Here is a 22,156-nt window from a genome sequence, read left to right as displayed (position 1 = left end):
AAGGAAGGAAGGAAGGAGTGTGTGTGTGTTTGTTTGTTTGTTTGAGATTACAGCCAATTCAGGATAGAGGATCAAATTAACAGCCATGCAGAGGTCATTGCAGGATTTGGTGCCTACAGCAACCTTTGAAGAAGTGAATGGCTAATGCGCTATCCTAATATGTCATCTTGATAGTACCTTTGTGAGAAACTTCTAAAAAACAACCCCCAAAATTTACTGACTGGATACCTCTATGTAAGTCTCTTTCACACACACAGATGGGTGAATAAACCTTTTTATTTTTGTTTTCAATTGCACAAATACTCCCTTTATACACAAAGAGTACAATTATTTCTCATTACAACAACATCCCCCTTCTATGTACCTTTTCTCCAGAATATACAATATCCAGGTTAAGAGGCTATGGTCTCGTATCAGTTCATAGGCTGCTTTAGTGATACGTGCAGCATTTTGCAGTATTTCCAGAATGTGACTCTGAAACAGAAAACAAAACATACTTTTATTTCAATAAACTATAGCTGCGGGCTAGTTCACTAGTATAAACATTTAGGAATGATAGAATAGTAATCTAATTTTTTGATAAGCTTTTATTCAAATGAAAACAACGACAAGACAGGGAAAATGCCTGACTGAACCCTATAACCTTCCACACAGACATCAGCCGGAGCCCCTTAGTTTTGATGATATATCGCAGAGACGTAGGCACCCGTTCCTCACTGAACTTAAACAGATAAGCAGCATCAAAGCACGAGTCAATGGGACTACTGAAGGCTAGGTACATGCTTAAGTACTTTGCTGAATAGGGCCATAGAAAGGAAGTCTGTCTAGAAGTTAAAGTACAGAATAGGGAGTCAGGAGACATGGCTTCTATGTTTAGCTTTTGCTATGTAACCAGAGGCAAGCTATTAAATTTCAGTACATCTCAGGTTTCCCCATCTATAAAATGGCAATAATGATACCTACCTTCCAGGGGTGTTGTGAGGCACAATGAGTTAATTTTTGTATAGTGTTCTGAGATTTTGTAAAGTGCCTGGATTGCAGTGTTATAGGAGTTCAAGGCATTTGTTATTATTGCATCACTTATGACATTCCTCTACTGGGAACACCAGTTGTTATACATTTTGTGATGTGAGTAAACAAAAATGTTTTTAAAATGTATTTTTAGAGGGATAGCGAATAGAGGCAGCTATTAAAATACCCATTCATACAGAAGTAAATAAAAAATGTGAACTATTTAGAAAAATTGGTGGACAGTATCTAATCACATAAAGGCAAACACTGTAACAAAACATTTCAAGTTCTTCAGAATGGCCAAAGAACACCAGACTTTCTAATTTTGAGGCAGATATATTAGAATCATTAAAGAGAAGCAGTGCCCAGGCAACAAGATATTTTTTTTATTTTTAGGCCAAGATTTTCAAAGGCAACTAGTGATTTTGGATACCTCAGTTTCTGAGTGCCCAACTTGAGATACCATAAAGGGCCTGATTTTCCAAGGGTGGATGCTCCACATTTTCTGAAAGTTAGGCTTCTTTAAGATGACTCAAGTTGGGTGTCCAAAAATTGAGGAAACAAAATCACTCAGTTTTAAAAATGCTGACATAAGCCTCCACTTTTCTCCATTGTAAGGATGCCCCCTATGTTATTGGATCAGGGGGTGTGCAAGAGGATCCTTCGGGGTTACGTGGCAGGAGGAGCCCTTTTATTTATTTATTTTTCCTTCGGCAGTTCGGGCGGGAGTCCGAGTGCCTTTCTTTTTTTTTTTTTTCTCCTTCAGTAGAGCCGGCGCGGCAGGGGGTGCGTGCTCAAAATTTTTTTACTGATGGGGTGCACGATCAAAAAAGTTTGGAGACCACTGACCTATAGGACTGAGCCCTTCATTTCTGACAAACTTATAAACAGGCTGCATTTCAGGTATAATGATGCAATACAACAAAGCAAGCTATTGATATTATTACTTTAAGCTAGTGTTTAGGGTACAGTGAAGGTGGAATGCTGGCTTGTGAACCATCCTAAAAAGGGCAAAGGCCCAACTACGCAACTGAAAGTGCACAAATTACAATTTCAAAAGTTAGTTTCACTGGTGCAGATGAGGCCACTGACCATTACGGTCAGCTGGTGAAAAATGGTGCAGGTCCATGATGAGAATGTGGCACATAGTCTTGATGTAAGTGGATATTTCCCCCCATACAGTTGAACAATAGTAAGTTTGAAAGAAGAGCATCTATATGTCCCTTCTTAATTTGCTTGAAGTTTTACATTTTTTCCCCCCTTTTAATTACCTGGGAGGCTTCATCACACAGCGGACTGTTGAAGAAGCACAAAATGACATGGAAAATCCTCTGATAGTTGTACAGCTCATAGCAGTGCTTATCTCGCAGTCCTTCTCCAAGAAGCCCAAGAACCCACTCACGTTCTGTTTTGTGCTGGAAACCACATAGAAAGTACCAGAGTCACCAATTTCGAAGTAAAACATGCTGGGAAAAGCCTCAGCACAAACAATACAGTTTCCTCCAAGTGGCAATATCAACTTTTCCAGACTTCCTCTTTTCAGTTTTTACCACCACAAAATGTAACCAACAGATAGATTTCTGCAGGAATAATGGGTCAATGGGGCAAATGTGATCAGAGACAAAATTTAAAAGATTGCTATTTCTAAAATATTTTCACTGAATTCAGCATTACTAACTAAGTTAGACTATCACTGTAAGCTCTTCAGGGCAGGGACTAGATCTTCATTCTGTGTTTGCACGGTGCTGGCACAGTGGAGCTTTGATTCCTAATTGGGCCCACTAGGCACCACCACAAAAGAAATAATGAATATTTATATGAAAATAAAAATGAAACAAAAATGCCAGTAAATAATTACAAGTGTTGAGTAGAAAATGGCTGGGATTTTTTGGTTGATTACTAGACTTTAACACCCTCAAGTCATAATACTGGCTAAGCCAGGCAATATATTGCTCTCTGAGGGTTTATGAAACATATAGGACATAAATCTCACATTACCTCTAAATCAAAGCTGTAGAAAAGCTGATAAAATCCCGGTACTTTCTTCAAGTCCAAGTACTGATGCGACAGAAGGAATTTATTTATCTTTGTGTACATGTGCTCCTCTGTGAACAGATTTCAGTGGTTATTGCCGAGGAGGGAAATTTAAGTGTGCACATTCACCACCTCACTGATGAAGTGGGATCTACACTTTATGTTGCCTCAGTAGATGTCAGAAATATTTCACTGTGTGGCAAGTATGATGTTCTCATACTGTAACAGTGACGGTATTGTTGTTAACCATTAATTTTACTTAAAACAAAAATACACAACCAGACAATGCACCAAGCAAATGATCACATGAATATTTAACACTGGTCAATTCTCAATACTGTACTTCCAAAGTTACCCTTCACTCAGAAATAAAAATCTACTGCAGAGTTAAAAGCAAACCCCTCAGTGAAATTCACAGATAAGCCCTAGGGAATCTTATTAAAAAATACAGGATATTAAGCATGGTGAAGAGTGTTACAGGAAAAGCAAACTCAAAATCATGGACAAATTCCAGACCATGCAATCATCGGTTTTAGCTTACAGCAAAACATCCGTACCAAAGAAACACATCACTGAAACATTATGCAGTTATTCCACATTTTATATATTTGATAAAAATAGCCATTTAGGGCAGGGATTCACCAACATTTTCCATAGTGTGAACCACAGCTTAAAAGAGACTGTCTTGTGGACACCTGATCCTATTTGCAATACTACAGACCACCTCTCCTCCCATACACGATCCTATAAACATTCTTGTGGCAATTACAGTAACTAATCAAACGGAAAAGTAATACAATGAAAGTATTTTCCTATATTTTTAGATGTAAACACAGAGGAGAGCCAGCACACCATGCAAACTGCCAAGTCTCCACAGACCACATTTTTTAAACTTTTGTATTATGGCCAAATCTGGAGATGCACGCATTAATGCCTGGATTTAGGCGTGCAAATATCCCACCTGGCTTGCACAGACATCAGGCTATTTGCATGACTAAGTCAGGCATGCGCACATAGATTCTAAGTCCCAAAAGGACCATTAGATCATCTTGTCTGATCTCCTGTATAACACAAGCCATTCATTTTCACCCAGTTATTCCTGTACTGAGCCCAAAATTTGTGAAGAGAATATCCACCTCCTCTGCAACAGATTAGATGGGATCTGAACTGGCAACCACTTGCACACAAAGCATGACACTTCCCACTCCTCCAATAAGTCAGTGCATAAGATTTAGATTCTAATGAAGGTTTTTCCTCAAAACATTTGAAGGCATGCGGGATAGGGCACATAAACTCTGTCTCTGACTGGAAAGGGTTAAACAGCAATTTGAGGCTTAATTAGTCAAACCTTGCTACATCAGGGTTGGCTGTTAAGCCTGAAAGGGGAGTTTGAAGAGGGAAGTCCAGCAGCTGGAGGCTGGTGTAGAGGGAGTACAGCAGACAGGCTGTCCTATGGATGGCAAGGAGCCTGACTGAAGACAGGAACCGTGATGACCTGCATGTCTGAGCCCCTGAGCAGAGCCGGTACTAGGCATTAGCAGACTAAGCAATTGCTTAGGGCCCCGAGCAGCTCAAGGGGACCCCCATTCGCTTTTTTAGTATGTGTTGGGGAGGGGGGAATATTCCTGCTTAGGGCTCCCGATGGTCTAGCACACCTCTGCCCCTGAGGGAGGAGGAGAGGAGAGCGCCAGCCCCTCGACAGTGGGGTTGTTTGGGACACAGGAGCCTGTCCGGGCTATATATTTTCGTTGGCATTTTTGTAAGAGTCTCTACGGCACTGGAAGGAGCTGAACTCTGTAAAGTGGTAGGGCCAGGCCACGCCCACAGCTGCAGCAGGTAAAAGGACAGTGGAGGAAACTGAGGTAGAGTTGCAGCATCAATACATCTGGCTTCCAGGGGAAATGCTGGAGTGGAGACTGTGCTATAGCATGTCTCATGGTTGCTATGTTTACCAATATGCTTTGATTCTACAGTATCACTGAAACTAATCGTTCTATGCAATGTTGTTTTCCCTGCTTTAGCCCCAGAAGCTAAACCACAGAACATACAATTTAATCTACAATACCTGGCTTCAGCATTTGCTGCACCACTCTAGCAACGAAGAGGGTCAAAGAGAAAGTAAATCTGAGATTCGGTTGTCTGATTCCATTTTGCACAACATCCATAAGATAGAGGAGCTGTCGCATAAGAACAAGGAAGAGAAAGCTCTAGTATTACTCATCATCAGATAATACAGCAAGACGTTCCTCAATGGGAGTGTGGGAAAATAGGCCTTAATTGTATTTTACAAGTAACAAATCAAGCCACAATCCCAGCAGAATGACTGTTCTAAGAATGCCAAATGTTTTTTTTTTTTTAAAAAGCTCACTGATTATAATCATAATAAATACAGAAAGAAGAAAACAGAATAGGAAAGAGGATAACAGATCTTTTAAAAAACCATTATATGACTTCAATCAACTCTTAAGTACACATTTCTATAGCTGGGAATTGCTAACTCTGGGACAAGTGAAAGTGTGCGAGAAACACAATCCCATCTTTGAGGACAGACTAATAATAATACTAAACACTGAATCAGGGCTTGAGAAACCTGTTTGCTCACCCATCCAAGGGCAAATGGAAACTAGAGGCTGGTGAATGGGTCCCTTCCAGGAATTAATTTGCCCTAGTGTGCCTACCAAGGCAGGTTCTAATATCATGGATAAGTTAAATCTAGAACATTTGTACCTGTCTCTGTTCTCGAAAGCGAGCTCCTTCCAGGTGAGAACGAAAGGAACCCAGGATATAGTACGCTGCTGCTCGCATATTGGAATCATAGCTGCTCAGGGCAGCTACTGTGAGGCCCAAAGCATTCACTTCCACAAATGCATGGCATGCCACTACACACTCTGAGGAAAGGAAAGAAGTTAACATTTCTAAAAGCAACAACTACAAAGAACATATGGCAATGCAATTCTTCACATTAACTTCCATTTAAAAACAATTTCTGAAAGTTGAACTAGAAACTGTAAATTTAATTGACTGTAGCAATGCGTGGTGAACACTCCAATACCCGGGTTAGGAAGAGGCATTCTGCACACACACATCTAAACAGGAACATTTTAGTTTCCTTGAAGTCATGTTGGCCAGTTCCTGGTGTGCTGTGATACACCAGAGCTCATCTTCAAGGACAACTCAAAGAATTCTGCCTGGTGCATGAAGCTGGCTGGGCCTGGGATCAGGTAGAGTGGCTTGTTCAGCTCATGTTCTTAGCTTGCCAAACAGCAACTGTAAGGAAGACCAGGCTATAGAATAATGCAAAGAATAGGGCAGAATTTAACTAATAAACCAACTCTTGCCCACCCCTTTTTTTCTAGTGCTATCTTTTCTCTTCTCTTGATCACCATTGATTTCAGTGGGTCTGGAATTGAGCCTCAACTCTGTAGCTGGAAATTGTAGCCTTGTGCAACGAGTCAGGTGAACAGTGTTTATGGGCACCTATCCATAAGAGGGCACCCCCAAAATCAAGAGGTATTACAGTTTCAAATGGCCTTATTTAGATTTCATTCCTTGCAATCTGCTGTACCTCTGTAGATGGTGTCATTTTTGGAATGATGTACTCACCGTAGCACGGTCAGGGCACTTGTCCCTTTATGGCACAGCTTCAAGTTAGAGTTAGCATGGAGCTGCCTTGCTCAAGGGGGAGGTTCAAGAAGCTCTGCTGACGTGGGGGGCGGGGCGGAAGAGGGGGCAGTTTGGGCCATGACCCTGCTCATTTCGGAGTGTCATGCACCTCAGAGCGTGCAGAGGGAAAAGTCCAGCAGTTCCTACATTGCAGGGACACAATCTGTGCCCCAAGGCTGCACAAGGAGAGGGGGGCTCCCCGTGCCCAGCCCCTCTTGCACACTTAGAGTGGCAGGACACAATCCAGTGCTCATTATTTGGGAAGGATATTGCTGTAAGTGGAAGACCATGTAAAGTTATGAGTAAGATCTGGGAAGGCTCTATGGAGCTCAATGTTTGATTCATGTTAACTGCAGGGAAAAAATAAACCTCTTGGGCACTCCCCATATCCTGCATCTGAATGAAGAAACAGCGGGGTGAGTCAAAGCACCTCCCAGATAAGCATCCTTTTACTGAAATGGATACCAGAATAAGACATGGATCCTCCCTCTTAAGCTACTAGCCATGGTCAAAGAATCTAGTTTACTAGTTTGAATTACAATATAGGCCCATCAGTGACTTTAACATGTAGGGCACTTTCTAATTTAAACCCAATTTACACCCCCTTTAACTTTCTGAATAAACCTACCTTCTGCATCATATTTCTCTTGCGTAGTTCCTCCCCACCCGGGGCTGAATTTTTTAAAGGGATTTTGAGGTTAATCAAGCCATTTTTAATGAGGTTTTGAAAAAGTAGTGGCATTTCTATCCACTCCTAACACCACACCAACTTGATGTAAACACTCCAGGCTTGTTGCCTATGCTAGTCTTCAAGGAGAAACAGCAGCATAGGAGTATTTTTTTTCCAGCTGAATAACAAATGTTTTTTACTTAGTGGCAACATCCTACGAAAGCTTTAGTGAATGTTTACCAGCTCTGCTCCTCCTAAACCAAGATGTCTGAGTACGTTTCTAGCCCTTTGATCACTGAAGGTTTATATTTGTCATGGCAATTTCTCCTCGTCGCCCCCCAAAATCACAGATTATCTATGTCCCCATCCCAACAGCTGTGCTCATTCCCTCCTCAGCTGCCATAACACCTATCTCTGTCTCTCGGCTGGCATGTTCCATATATAGCTCTGCTGAAGGTGGGACAGCCAATGGTAGAATCTTCCCCTCCCCACACTGCACCCTGGCCAGCTCTATTCCACATGACGGAGTGACAACCTGTGCAACAGCACCACTGGAAATGCATTTCAAAACCATCTGCTGGAGAGAGTCAACAGCTGTTCTCAGCACTAACGATTCCTGTACATTTCCCCACGAGCCTCCTGGCTAAGTTAGATCCATCATATTGAATTGGTAGTACTCAAAATGCCTCAGTCTTCCCCCTCATAAGGGGCTCAGTCGTGAGCCCAGATGCACAGCTGTGCAGGGGAGCATAAAGAGCCCCCTAACTCCTCCGCATGGGATGTCCACATCGCCAGAGACTGTGCAGGGCAGGAACAGCAGCTGCGGCCAGGTTGCTCTCGCATAGGTTGGGAGGAAGTTGGAGGACCTATGGCTCTTCCCCGTTCTCCCGCAGCACCAGGGGCACCAGAAGATAGCAGGCAGCACTTCCTTCCCTGCTGGATTGTCACTCACCGTCTGTTCTCTGCCCTCTTCCTGGGGTACAGTGGCTATGTGCTGCCCTTACTCGGGCTGGGTTGCAGGGTGCCAGAACAGCCCAAGGAAAGGAACTTTTCCTGGTGTGTTTTACTTACACTTACACTTACACACACACACACTCTTCAGAAGAATGATCTGAAGCCTACCAGACTGTGCAGGTTTCTCTATCCCCCTCTTAGCAGTGGCTGATCCAGAGTTCTTGTCTGAAGTGCAAATGCGAAGCCAGAAGCTCTTTAGAGTAGGGACTGTGCCTCACTATATGCCTGTGCGTTGCCTAGCACAATGGGGCCCCAATTCCAAGTGAAGTCTCTGGGCACTTCTGTCGTATACGAACAACAAATGATAATTTCCCATGTTCATGTCCCATAATAAAATCCTATTTCCTTATTTCAAGGGTATAATCTATGTAACTCAGAGGAGGATTTATCTAGAAACTCCTCTTCCACTGCACGCATGGCATGGAAACATTTTCAACCAAGCTGCCCTTGGAAACAGCAATCAAATAATTGACATGAAATAACAAGCTATTGAAAAAAAAAGTAAAATGTATGTTTGACATCCAGTTTGTTTAAAGAACCTTGGGAACCACAGTTGGAAAGCTTTTGATTAGATGCTTATCTGATCTAAAGTTAGAGAGAACTGGGTATTTGCACAATTCAAGGCCTTTACTCAGCAAGCAGTAATCATTTGTATGTTTATAATTATGTACTGATGAACTACATAACATCTGTGCACATGATGCTGTACAGCAAGAGCAGGGAGCAGGCACAAAACAGTAGGGGTGAGATTTTCGAAAGTGGCTTAAGTGACTTAGGAACATATTTGGACTTGGGATCCTAAGTCACAAAGGCACTTTTCAAATCCCACCTTTAGTCAATAACAGCCAAAAACACTAGGCCATCTAACACTGATCCTGTTAGAACACAAGGGGCATCCTGAATTTCTATAGCTTAATTTTTTTTTTAAATATACACAGGATGACAGACTATGTTATTATTACTGTCAAAAGCATATTGGTCAGTTTGTAACACCAACTTAAAACAGCACCTCCCTTCCCCTCTGTTCCTACCTACACAGGTACTGTATTACTCAGGTTTATATTTCCTTTCTCTTCATCTGCACTTTTTATTCTACCTTTCAAAGCAATTATATTATCAGCTTGCCGTTTGTTTGAGAAGATGTTATTGCTATAGCAAACAAAAGCCAGCTGTAGCAATCCAAAGTTTACCCAGAAAAGAACATCATGATGGACATGGGAGAGAGGTGGTTGGTAAATTCGCTGTGATAAATGTCTCACTTTGATCTTTAAACATTTTATAAACAGACACAAAGCCTCGTCTGCAAGTATAGCAGTTGGGTGTACAGGGAAATTGTGTCATATTAAATTAGAAAAGCAATATTGAGCAAGTGGTTACCAGCACACACAGAGATATAATCAAAACTTTCCATTGACTTGAGAACACAGGCATAACACGATGATGAGGTTTTTTAAAACACCTCCACTGCTGATGAATTACTTGGCCAAAGTTACACTTAATGGTGGACCACAACATAACTAACAAGTAAACACATAATAGATTCTAACTCACAAATCATGCACACCGAGAGGTGCCAGTGCTAAGTAGGAGGTGACTGGTGGTGATTACTTGTTACTTATACCCAACCATAGCTTAGTTTATGGATAGTTCTCTTTCTTTTCACATCATATACCTGCTTTTCTGTGAACTCTCAGCCACTTTTGTTTGATTTGAATATTAGATGCTCTCACACATCCACATAGATGGATTTACTCATGGGAGCGGATATCTGACAAGAGTTATTCTAAGACACATAAAGGGACGAACCTTCAGTAGCTGTAAACTGGTGCAGTTACACTGAGGTCAATAGAGATCCGTCTGTTCACACCAGCTGAGGAACTAGCTCCCCAAAAAGCTGACTGCCATTTTAAAGATGGAGAGCTTCCTTCAACACAATGGTGCAGATTCTCCACCCAGGCCAAACTCTGCTCTTAGGGGCAGTGAAGAAGGGGGCTGAAGGGCTGTTGTTCCCTGATTCTCAGCCGCGCAGCCCTGGTGCAAATTAGAGCTGTACTGGAACAGCTCTATCTTACGCCAGTGGAGAACTGGGCATAGCGGAGCTCTGTTCCACCATGTGCCCTACCATTTCACCCTGGCCATGCTCTGCTTTGTGCTGAGATGGGGGGAACGGAGCACAGTGGTTCACACAGGAGACAGCTCTGCCATCTCCACCAGCTTTACATCAGTGAAGAGCTCTCCTAGATTGGGGAATTCTCCACTGACCATCTCCAGCTCTTTCACTTGTGCCCCTTAGGTTGGGCATAGTGACTTTACACAATTTGGCCCTATGACCAGAGAGTATCAAGCCTGGTTTGCCTCTGATGCCCTTTTGCCAAGCCACTTCAGGTTACAATTTAAAATCTTCCCTCTACAAGCCCACAGGCAGCCCTTCCTCCATATCCTCACCACAGCAGCGATGATTTCTCCCAACTGTATTTTCCCCTTTCTTACCCCTCCCCCCGGCCCCTTATTTCATAGGAGCCAGGCATGGGCACATGGGTTTGCGTATATAGAGCAGCTTGCAGGATCATGGCCTCAAACTAGAACTCTATGTATGTCTCTTGTATGCCCAAGCCCCCATCACTGTGCGTGTGAGAACTGGAATGCCGCTAAAACTAACTACAGGAACTATGGACTATTTAGGAAATTGCTTCACTGACTCTAGAGCTTTTTAAAAATCTTTTCTAATTACTCTGAAAATTATTAAACACCACAATAGACTGGGTAAATAACGCAAATATCATAATCTCTCTCCTCTCAAAAATGGTGTAAACTCTTTCTTTGTAATAATATTGAATTCTTCCTTCAGATGCATGCTTACAGTTCCCGACAGTTTGGCCTAAAATGTGAGATGAATATATACATTACCTGGTCTGGTCAATTCACTGAAGAGCTGAAGTAGAAAACAGGGGTCATAGAGATCATCAAGATCCTTCTCACTTTTATCTCTATACAATGGCACTTGTCCTTCCTGAAACAAAACCCAAAATAGAGAGATACTACTTGAATTTAAACCAGCTTCATTTCAAACTGCCCTTACAATATCATCATGGCCGCTCACATTAAAGCCCTGAAAATACTAGATGTAGAATCATGCTTAACCACTGCTGTGTTTAAATATGGCTATTGCTGCCATGGTTCCAGCATGTTTGTCCTTGACCAATAGGAGCAGACTATACGAGAGACTAAACTAGAGAACCCAGTGCAACTGTACCGATGCACAGATGTGGTTTAGACAGTCAAACGTGGTGAGTCACTAGATGCCAAATTCTGATCTCGGTTATATTTTGGCAACCTCATTAAATTCAGTGGTGTTGCACAGCTTTAATTACAGGCAAGATGTGGTCCTAGACTGCAATTAATCTGAAAAAAAAAATACTGGTTCAGTTGGAAATAGAACAGTAAAAACATGTTCTGTGAAGTGATACCAGCTAATTAATCTTTGCCATCTTGTTACGTATTTCTGAATGCAAACAATGGACTATATCACATGAACAACAGCATGATTAATCAATTACTGAAAGGAAAGGGGCTTTTCCACATCAAAAGAGAATAATTAATAGTTGATCCAAAGCACCTCTGGTGGCAGGAGACGGCGATGTTGAGGGAAATGTAGGATAGTCTTCATCATCTTCTCTTTATCTAGCAGACACAACATTTCCTCCATGCTTGGCTGCTGCCATAGTGACTTCCCCAGACTCTTGCAAGTCTTGTGATGTTCCACAGCTGCTGGCCCCCACAACAATATCCTTAAATATTGTTAAAAGTAAGCCCTTAGTTAACAGATAATTAGCATGGAGAGACAGGCAATTATAGAGATGGATTCAATTTATAAAAGGATATAAATTAGTATTTAAAATTTCCCCTCACTTGTGCTTATTATCCTGTGGGAACTTGAAACTAGAATCTGTTTCCCTGGCAACATCTTTCTCATCCTTTCTCAAAGGCTTTCGAAATTCAGGCTGATGGTGTCCCTTTAGCCAACAAATCAAAGTCTGTACGTGCCTCAGGAGAATGATTTATTGACAGTGTCAGTGCCTACCACCACCACCTCCTCACACACTGACCAAGACTTGATCAAACTATACAAACCTCAGAATGTCTTGGAGTTCAATTAGTTTTTCAAGCCAGCACCAAAATGCCTCCATGACCCCCTAAACCAAGCCCTTCCACTCTCTCCTTAGAAATCCACTTATTGTGCTAAGGCTTATTGTTTATTATCTGGATAGGCCTACAATGCGCTAAGTACTTTATGAAGTAGTAAGACGACAAAGACAATGCCACTAATCACTTACAAGCTATACAGGCTCCCATCAATGACTGCCTACGACTGCCTACTCCCAATCTCAAGCATGTTCCTTGGATTGGTCTGTATTCCCTGCCTGCCAGGGCAGGGACTACGTCTATCTAAGGGTCTGAGTACCAATTTATTTCAGAGTGCAATATTAAAGTGTTGTTTCTCACCTATAAAGACCTAGATGGTTTATGGTACTAGGTACCTGAGAGGCCATTCTTTGCCCCTGTGATAACAGCAGCTGAGAGGCAGGAGGAGACTAGTGGCAGGGTCCTTGACTCTGGAATTAACTTCTGTCCTTACTTCACCAGAGTTCAAATATGCCGACCCTCGGGACAGGCGACAAGGCTTATCTGTTCCCACAGGCTTTTCCATGGGTGGGATGGGGTTGAATGGGTGAGACAAAGGAGAGTCTTTGGTCTGGTCTACACTAAAATGTTAGGCTGACCCAGATAGGTCGCTCAGGAGGGTGAAAAATCCACCATTTTAGTTAAACCAACCTAACCCCTCTGTGTAGACAGCACTAGGTTGACAGAACAATTCTTCGCATCGATGTAGCTACCACCCGTCTCAGGGAGGCGGAGTAACCACAGCGACAGGAGAACCCCTCCTGTCAGCACAGGGAGCGTCTATGCTGAAGTGTTGCAGCTGTGCCACTGTAGCATTTCAAGTGTAGTTTTGTTGGCGACGGGAGGCGAGGGGGCTGGACATAGGTTGAATTTGTACTTTGTATGCACTTTGTTAGTAATGCTTATACAGGTGAAATGATGGAAAGGTGCATTTAAAATAAACAGAATGAATAAGCAGCAAAATGCTAAAGGCAGCAGAGCCATTAAAAGTGCTAACTGCAAAGTGGGCTGGCTGAGCAGCAGACGAAGGACTAAAAGAACTGGGAGAAAAAGCAATCCTTTCACCCCGCAATGTGGTCTTCTCTACCCCAGTGTAGTGGCACGAGGGGAAGCTGAAAAGCTGCTGTCTGTTCTGCACCTGCTCTGTGAATAGTGCCCAAATTCTATTAATCCAGCACCTTGCACCAACATCAATTTAATTCCCATTCTGAGTTTTGGTCCTCAATTCAAAAATAAGGTGCCAGGCATATATTAACTTTCAGATTGCTTATATGGCACATATGCTAGCAAAACAAAAGGCGGCAATCAACTTACCTAAAGTTTATAAGACTTAGATCATTCTTCTCATATAACTGAAGAAGCAGTAAAATTTTCTGATCTAAAAAAATCAGTAAGACATACATTAAGCATTTTAAAAATAGATCCAATGGAAAATATCTTTAACACTGCAATACACTTACCGACACCACTCAGCGTTGCACCATAGGATCCTAGTAACACAGCGAAGTGGCTGCTCTCACAGACTGAGGGATTGAGTTTCACTATAGTTGACAATACATCCACTAATGCCTCTGAAACAAATACAAAACTGTATTTTTAGTTTTTGCATTCTCTATCAGATGGTAGCCAGAGAGAGAACATTTAAACAAACACCCTAAGATTTTGCATTAATATTTACACTTGTGACACGACATGGGCAAAACATTTCTCTATCAGTGCTGTAGTCCAGATATGATATAGTAGCTTCAACTGGAACAACCTTTCTAGAAGCCAGCTTGGTATTTACCATCCTATCTAGGGATTTACATAGACCCCATCACTGCAGGATCTGATTGCATAACAAATGTTAGTGAATTTATCCTGTGACATACAGAAGTGTTACCATCCCCGTTTTACAGATGGGGAGCTAATGCCCAAATAAATTATAGACAAACTTGCCCCAGGACAAACAGGAAGTCTGTGGCAAAGCTGGGAATTGAACCCACGTTTTGAGTTGCACTCCACTGCCTGAGCCAAAAGCCCATCCTTTCTTCCCTACCTGCCATGCCACATCATAAATCAAAGCAAAACAGTGACAACCTCTTCATTAGAGTTAGAAAAAGATAGAGGTAAAGATGAATGAACTCATGACAGTAAACTTCTGAATTACTGAGGCTAGCTTCTTTGAAAGAGCCTGTCTCCTTGTCCTATGGAAATATGGTCCAACTGACAAATGCATGAAATAACGGATATACTTTCATGAAAAATATAAGCAATCCCTTCCTTCTACTGCGTCACTGGAGCTTTCTCATCTTGTCAGGCATTTAAAAGCCTTAAAGTTTGCCTAGATTTTGCTCATGACTATCGGTGTTGGCAGTACAAATTTGTCATCAAACTGTTCCACTTAGAATTTTATCATCATCTCATATATAGCAATTTTTATCAATTTATCTCAAAGTGCTTTATAAAGGGCAGCTAAATATTATCCCCATTTTAAGCTGGAGAAACTGAAGTGCAGAGCAGGTAAGTGATTTGCCCAAGGTCATAGAGCAACTCAGTTGCAATGCCAAGAACAGAACCCAGGTCTCCTGACTCCCAGCCCAATACTCTATCATTAGACCTTTCAGGTTAGGACTGAACTAGATTCCTCATAGGAGGATTGTTCTATCAAATACACAAGCTAAGAAATTAAAATTTGACATACAACTAGCAAAGAGCAATATTAAATCCTCTATGTCAGTGGTTCCCAAACTGGGGTTCGTGAACCTCTGGGGGTTCATGAAACATTACAGGGGATTCTCGGAAAAAAATTCCCTAATGGTGGACAGAACTGTCCATAGGGACCCCAGCAGCCCGGAGACTTGGGGACTTCCAAGAGCTAAGCAGATCAAAGCAAGCATATCTATCACACTGAGGAGATTTAAACTGCAAGACTCCTTATACAAATAGAAAGGGAGGTGGATATTTTTGGCTGTTTTTAAAAATAAATAGGCTACTAGTGTTGTATTTAAATTATTAAGAAGAAAAAGTTTAAGATTTGTTGTAAAGTGCATTGTTTGCCTGGACTGCCCAAGACCTGAATGCTTGTGTAGGAGGAACTCTTTGAGTTGGCTTCTTAAATACCTACATGCTGATTCACATCTGATACTCCTTGACGAAACATAGGAGCCAGAGGCACCAGTACGGGGGGGGAGCGAGAGGGGGGTGTGTCGCAAATGAGAGTCACGTGCCGGCCCCACGTCAGCGTGCACCCTGCCCCCCCATGGGTCCCTCCCCTTTTTTTCCGGCGGCCCCCGCGGGCCCCCCCACTTTTCTAGAGGTGCCCCCCCCAGGCCCCAGGGTGCACGGGGGCTTTGCCCCCGCACCCCTTTTTTCTACTGGCATCACTGATAGGAGCCTTGTCTTATAATAAGCTTAATCAAAATTGATACAAGCTACAAAAGTGAGATCTTGGAAGAGTGTTGCCATTTTCATAATGTAATAAAAATACTGTAATGATAAATAATAATTAATATATAGTGTGTAATAAGCATGTCATAAAAACAAATTTTATATTTCCAAGATCACTGCTTTTATAATTTATGCTGAGATAAGGGAAAAAATCCCTGTAAATATTCATTTTTAGGAGGGGGTTCACAAGACTTGACATTTTAGTGAAAGGGGTTTGCGGGGTGTTAAACTTTGGGAACCACTGCTCTATATCAACACAGATACCTATTTTAAAATTAATGTCTCTTATGTAAGCACATTTTTAAATAAATACTTAGCCAAATAATATTTCTACCTTCTTGATCTAATCTTCATCCAGGACAAAATTCTGGCCCTACTGAAATCAATGGCAAACTTCCAATGACTCCAGTGAAGCCAGGATTTCACCCCAAGTCTTCAGCAGTAAGAAATAACACCGAAGAATGGTTCTAAAAGATATTAATGTTTAAAACTGGCATTCGTGAGGAAAAATACAACCTTTAAATTCAAGTAGAAAAGAGAAGGCAGGCTTTGAAATGAAATGCTAATAACAATTTGGGAGTTATTTTAATAGCTTGGTAAGTATGTAGATGGGTAGGTAACTGGATGGATGGAAAACAAAACTGACAAGACACTATTACTATATATAGCAGAAGAAAAGAGAGAGATACCTCTTGTCTGAATCTTCGTGTTATCTTCTTCTCTTGACCTCAGCATGGCTGACAAAAATGAAGAGTGCTGCGTGATCATCATGTAAAGCATGGAGAGCTTGACTAATCTCTGACTAAGAGAGCTCTCTTTTGTGTACAACAATTGCACAGCAGCATTAAGAGTTTTCAGAAATCCATGATCTCTGTAGCGATACCTTCAAAAACAACGATCAAAGGAAACTCAGATTTCAAGCAAAGGCAAATTTGCTATTCAAAATAGTGAAACATAGTATAGAAAGCAAATTAAAAAAACATAGCCCAGTTTTTCATTCAGTTTGTGAACTAACCACATCTTAAACTTCAGAAGAAAGGCCTATTCATAGTCAGAACAGCAATCAGCTGTACAGGCTTTATTAAAGGTTAGCATTTCACAAATTTTGTATTAAAACCTTCATTTGATAGAAATGTGGGGCTGAGGGATTACTATCTCCACATAAGCTAAGCCTCCCCCCAAATATTTATTTCTTCTCATCTCTCTTTTTCATTGGTAAAGGAAAAGTGCCTGATCCTGACTTCATACCAGAGTAAACTGGGAATATCTTTAATTAAAAATCACGGGTTACACTAGTAGTAAGAAAGTAGGAGCAGTTCCAGTAATTTGCTACACTACACTAACTGAAGGCCAAGTCTGGCCTCAGTTGTACATGAAGTCAATGGAGTTGTACTGAAGTGAATGGAGATTGTGCCTATCTATGGGGCTAATCCTAAAAAGTGACTGGCATCCTCAAGTCCCATTGATTTCTGTAGAAGTTGAGGGCACTTAGTACCTTTTAGGATGTGCTTAGTACACTGTAGGACTGGGCCCTAACTGATAGGATATGGCCCAGTGAACATTACAGAGTGCCTATCCCATCTTTGCTTCATCTCAACAGCAATACAAAATTACTTACTTAAGTCCCATCTTCACAAGACTGTGCCAGTCAGCCGGAACCACTTCATTAACAAAATGCTGTGGGGGTAGTAAATAACAAGGAGTGATATGTAACATTCAATATGAAGCAGAGCAAAGTTTCCATAGAACATCAAGACCCCCATTTTCTGTTGAACACTTTGGAGCCATGATAGCAGAGTCCAACCTGTTTCAAGGGTTTAAAAAGTACCAAAAGCAAAATACAACTGTTCTGCTCATGTCAAGCCTTAATCCCTTTTTTACTACTTGGTACTCGCTGGTCTTCCCATGTTTCTCAAGCAATGGTCTAAGGCTATGTCTACTCTACAGATCTTACAGCGGCACAGCTGTGCCACTGTAAGGTCTCCTGTGTAGCCGCTCTATGCCGGTGGGAGAGAGCTCTACTGCCAGCATAATTAAACCACCCCTAACGAGTGGCGGTAGCTAGGTCAGCAGGAGAGCGTTTCCTGCCAACATAGTGCTATACACACCAGCACTTTTGTTGGTGAAACTTTTGTTGGTCAGGGGTGTGTTTTTTTCACACCGTTGACCAACAAAAGTTTTACAGACAAAAGTGCTAGTGTAGACATAGCCTACGCTGTTATTTTAGATAAACACAAAATTTCAAAAACACTTTATCAGGCCCAGGCCTATTTCCGTGAGAAATGCAATAATGTAAAAAAGCAAAACATTTTTAGAGCAAAATTACAGATATGAAGTTGGGACAACATGGCATCTGCAGCCAACGTCTCCCAGAAAGAAACTCAGTGTCAGGGGTGGAGGGGGAAGACTACAGGGTATTCCATCTTCAGCTGCAAAGGAATTTTCATACCGCAGCACTTCAAATACTAATCACACCTTTTGTTTTAAGTGATATGTTTCCATGCCTAATTACATTGCAAGTATCAGAACCTCCTCTCACCTATTCCTTCTCCCTGGGACCCAAACGAATAAAGGGTTGATGCTGTGAGGTGCCAGGTGCTCTCCTTTCCCGCTGATGGGTGGGATTCAAGGGTGTTCATCACCTCTTAGAATTGGGCCCTTAATTTTTTACAGCTCAGCAAGAAGGAATAGGTGAGACGTTACAATACTTACAATATAACTGGGCCCTACAAACAGAAGCATAATCCAAATCACATTGGCTAACATGAGACAGCAGCAATTCTGACTTCCTTAGAACAGAAGCCCACCACTATAATGCAGCACCCACATTTACTACTGATATGAAATAACGCTTCATTTTGCAGGGGGAGGAGGGATCTTTAGTCGATTTAGATAACAGAACATTACATCTGAGTTTATCTGTAGATCAGTTGTGGAAATCTTTAGGTGGGATCTACAGTGTTCATGGAGCGGGTATGTAATAATTTTATGAATGCCATGTGTGACAGTCATACAGATACAGTATAGAACTATGCTGGGTTAGTGGAATGTTTATTATATGCCTGTATTGCTTTAAGTCAATGGGAGCTGTCTCTAGGAAGAAGACAATAGCTCCTGGATAAGAACATTCCAGCACACACTTGAAAGACAATGGGGAAAGCCATTAGTTTCACGGAAGCTACATCCTACCTCCAACTAAGTTACAAGTCTTGTTTTGCCAATGCTGGTAGCTAACAGTTAAAAAAAGTGACATGGCGCCTGCAAAGGGGAGGAGGACAAAAATGGAACAGGATTTCAAGACTCTGTCCCTGAAGTAGAGAGAAGAACTGGTTTGGGGGCTAAGAGAGCAAATTATGCTATTTGACCCGAGAACTCTGGGGGTGTCTCTAGGAAGCTTAGGCCTACCAGGATCCCAAGTGGAAGTTGGATAGACACCTGGTAAGCTAGATATACATGTGGTTTACTTCTTGTTTTAAGATCTTTTTCTCTGAAATGTTTCAGTTCTAAATAAACAATACTTTGCTTTATAAAGCTGTCCAGTCAAAGGGTAGCATGGGTCATAGCTCCTAGACAGAAGTGCGCTGCAGGTGCTGACCACAAGTCAGACCTGCTGAGGTAATCACCGTTAGTACCAGGGCCCTCTCAGAGTGGGAGAATTGTTATTTACACCCCAAGAGACAGGTGATGCCTGAGAGGGAGTGCACACAAAGAAACCAAGAGGGGCAGTTAGCCCAGCATCTGTAAAAGTATCTTTTGCTTTTACTTAGGACCTGATCTAGTATTCCTTACACACCTAAAGAAAATTTGAGATGCATAAGGTATACATGATTAGGAACTTATGGCACTGACCTTGCTGCCACCGAAGTCAACTGGATGATTGTCGTTGACTTCACTGGGAGCAGATTCATGTACTTTGTAAGAACATTTCTACTTTTACAGCATTTTCTTTCTCTCTCTCTTTTTTTTTTTAAAAATACTGTCAGGGACTGATCTTGAAAGGAACTGAGCATCTCAAAATCCCACTAACTTCAATGGTAATTGTAAGTGTCCAGCACCTCTCCCAACAGGACCCAAAATTGTTTTGCATTAGGATCTTGCAAGGCCAGTTACATACTGTACAAGCTGCACACAAAATACCAAAGAAACCAAGACGAGCGCAACAACTTCATTTACATAATATAGAAATAGAAAAGCACAATAAAGAAAAGTCCATACAATCAAGGTTTAGATTAAAGCAAATGGAAAGGAGTCTCACCAATAACTCTTCTAGTCTCAACAGCATGGAACTCTCTGTTCCTTGGTTGTTTTCTTGGTCTTTACTGATGTTATATGTGGTGATTAACCACTTTATACAGGCTGCCAAGAGGCTTTTCTTCCAGGAGTGCAACTCCTCAGCAGAGTTCTCCAGCGCTCTCGATATGGAATCTGCCACAATCCAACTGCAGAAAATTCAAATGTTAGTAGAATGTTTTTGTTTGTGTTAATTTTACCGTGATTTTCTCCACACATTTTTAATCATTTGATTTTATGCATAGGGACACCTAAGCCCCAGATGACCAAAGAATCACTATCTTCTAAAGCTCATGATAATCATGTAATAAGTTAGTCACCCAGGAATTTACATGGCCAGTCCTTTCCTCATGTTGCCCCAGAGATGAGTACTGTCACATCTGTTATAAACCCAGCCACCATCAGCTTAAGCAGGGATAGAAAATGTTTCGATCACTTGCCCAAGAACAGAGCTTGTGAAAGTGTACTGGTCAGAAAAGTATTTTTACTGGTCCCAGCTAAGTACTTCCAGACCTTAACGCACAAGTCCATACAATATTTTTTGTCTCTCTGTTTATTATGCTATTGAATGTTAACTTTAAAAATGGCTCAAAAGTTCCACAAAGTTTAAATAAAACTTAATATGGGTATCTGTGCTGTGGCTCCCTTTCCCAGCAAGATATGTGAGGCTGTTGTAGCCTTATTCTGCTGTACTATAAACAGTTATTTCTGAAGCACACCAATGAAATTAAATGGAGAAAACATCAGGCTTTGAATTCCTGATATTCCCCCCCACACACATTTAATTTCACTGAACCACGGTACAGCTTCATGAACGAGGAATGTTGTATTTAAAGTTTTGGGGGACTTCTGAGATTTTTAAAAATATTTTTACATGATATACATACATTAAAGGACACCCCAGCTTAAAAATACTATCACACTTAGACAGTAGGTTCTTTGAAGCAGGGATAACAATGTTTTATGCAACAAAATGACAATTCCACGCATTACATTACTTAAAATGCAAAATCTGGAAATAGGACTTGCCTACCTCTCATAATTTTCTGCTCTCTCAAGAGTTCCAGGTAACTGGTCAATTAGATTAGTTAGCGCTTCAATTTCTGAAGACTGTACCAGCTTGGAAAACACTTGCAACTTCACGGCTGTGAGTTCTTGCGATGGTTCTGTATCTAGAATTTTTCTGGACAGTTCTTTCCACAAAGCTACTCTCAAGACAGGTACAACAGCTGAGGAGACTGTAGGAAGAAAGAGTGCAAAGAGACACAGTGATGTCATTGTAAGCTCTCTGGCAGTGCTCTCAACTCAAACTGCTTCATGTGTTCAACAGAATGATAGAACACAGACTGTGGGCCTATTGTGAGAAAGCACACACCGTGTGGGACTGTAACAGATCTATGAAGTGTTTGAAAGACAAATGTTCTGTAAAGTGTCTGGTATCTCTTTCAAACACCTACTAATCAGAGGATTAAAATGAGTAGTTACAGGCAAATATCACAGACCTCCAAGGCACAGGGGCAACATCCTGATGAGAAGCCCAGCTCTGATCTCCTAGACAAAGGTAGTGGTAACTGCTCAGATTCTTACCAAAGTGCTGACACTGGACTCTGATCAGAGGCTTCTTCTTTCATTTCAGCTCTCAGATAGTAAGTGTCTGATAAATCTGAAGCTACCACCATTCGCTGAGTAATGGAATGGAGAAAGATTTCTCTTCCTCTTCTGGCCCTTCACCAAGCAACACCTCTCTTGAACCTCCTGTAAGCTGGGTCTGCTACTCTACCCCTCCCAGACTCGGTTGGCTGCTGCTGAGGATTCTCCACTATTTTATACCGCTTCCAGACACGGGTGTCCTTCCCCATCAAC

At 41.6% G+C, this 22,156-nt stretch overlaps 1 protein-coding gene across 1 annotated transcript in view; it reads right to left on the bottom strand.

The window, feature by feature from the left end:
• The window catches only part of LOC112116858 (nucleolar pre-ribosomal-associated protein 1-like), a 76,542-nt gene that overhangs the window by 9,586 nt on the left and 44,800 nt on the right, over positions 1–22,156 (bottom strand). Inside the window, exons 23-35 of the mRNA XM_026652225.1 lie at positions 21,327–21,531; positions 20,259–20,442; positions 17,622–17,680; positions 16,693–16,886; positions 14,035–14,145; positions 13,889–13,952; positions 12,009–12,180; positions 11,300–11,402; positions 5,773–5,933; positions 5,111–5,222; positions 3,010–3,116; positions 2,283–2,426; positions 365–474 (exon numbers count right to left, since the gene is read on the bottom strand). Of these exons, the coding sequence (XP_026508010.1) occupies positions 365–474; positions 2,283–2,426; positions 3,010–3,116; positions 5,111–5,222; positions 5,773–5,933; positions 11,300–11,402; positions 12,009–12,180; positions 13,889–13,952; positions 14,035–14,145; positions 16,693–16,886; positions 17,622–17,680; positions 20,259–20,442; positions 21,327–21,531 (1,726 nt within the window). The remainder of the gene's footprint in view (positions 1–364; positions 475–2,282; positions 2,427–3,009; positions 3,117–5,110; positions 5,223–5,772; positions 5,934–11,299; positions 11,403–12,008; positions 12,181–13,888; positions 13,953–14,034; positions 14,146–16,692; positions 16,887–17,621; positions 17,681–20,258; positions 20,443–21,326; positions 21,532–22,156) is intronic.

The sequence above is a fragment of the Terrapene carolina genome, unplaced genomic scaffold (assembly GCF_002925995.2).
Source record: "Terrapene carolina triunguis isolate 2854851 unplaced genomic scaffold, T_m_triunguis-2.0 Scaffold31, whole genome shotgun sequence".
Classification (NCBI taxonomy): Eukaryota; Metazoa; Chordata; order Testudines; family Emydidae; genus Terrapene; species Terrapene triunguis.
The sequence above is the reverse complement of the archived record's forward strand: the minus strand, read 5'-3'. Positions and strand labels throughout refer to the sequence as shown.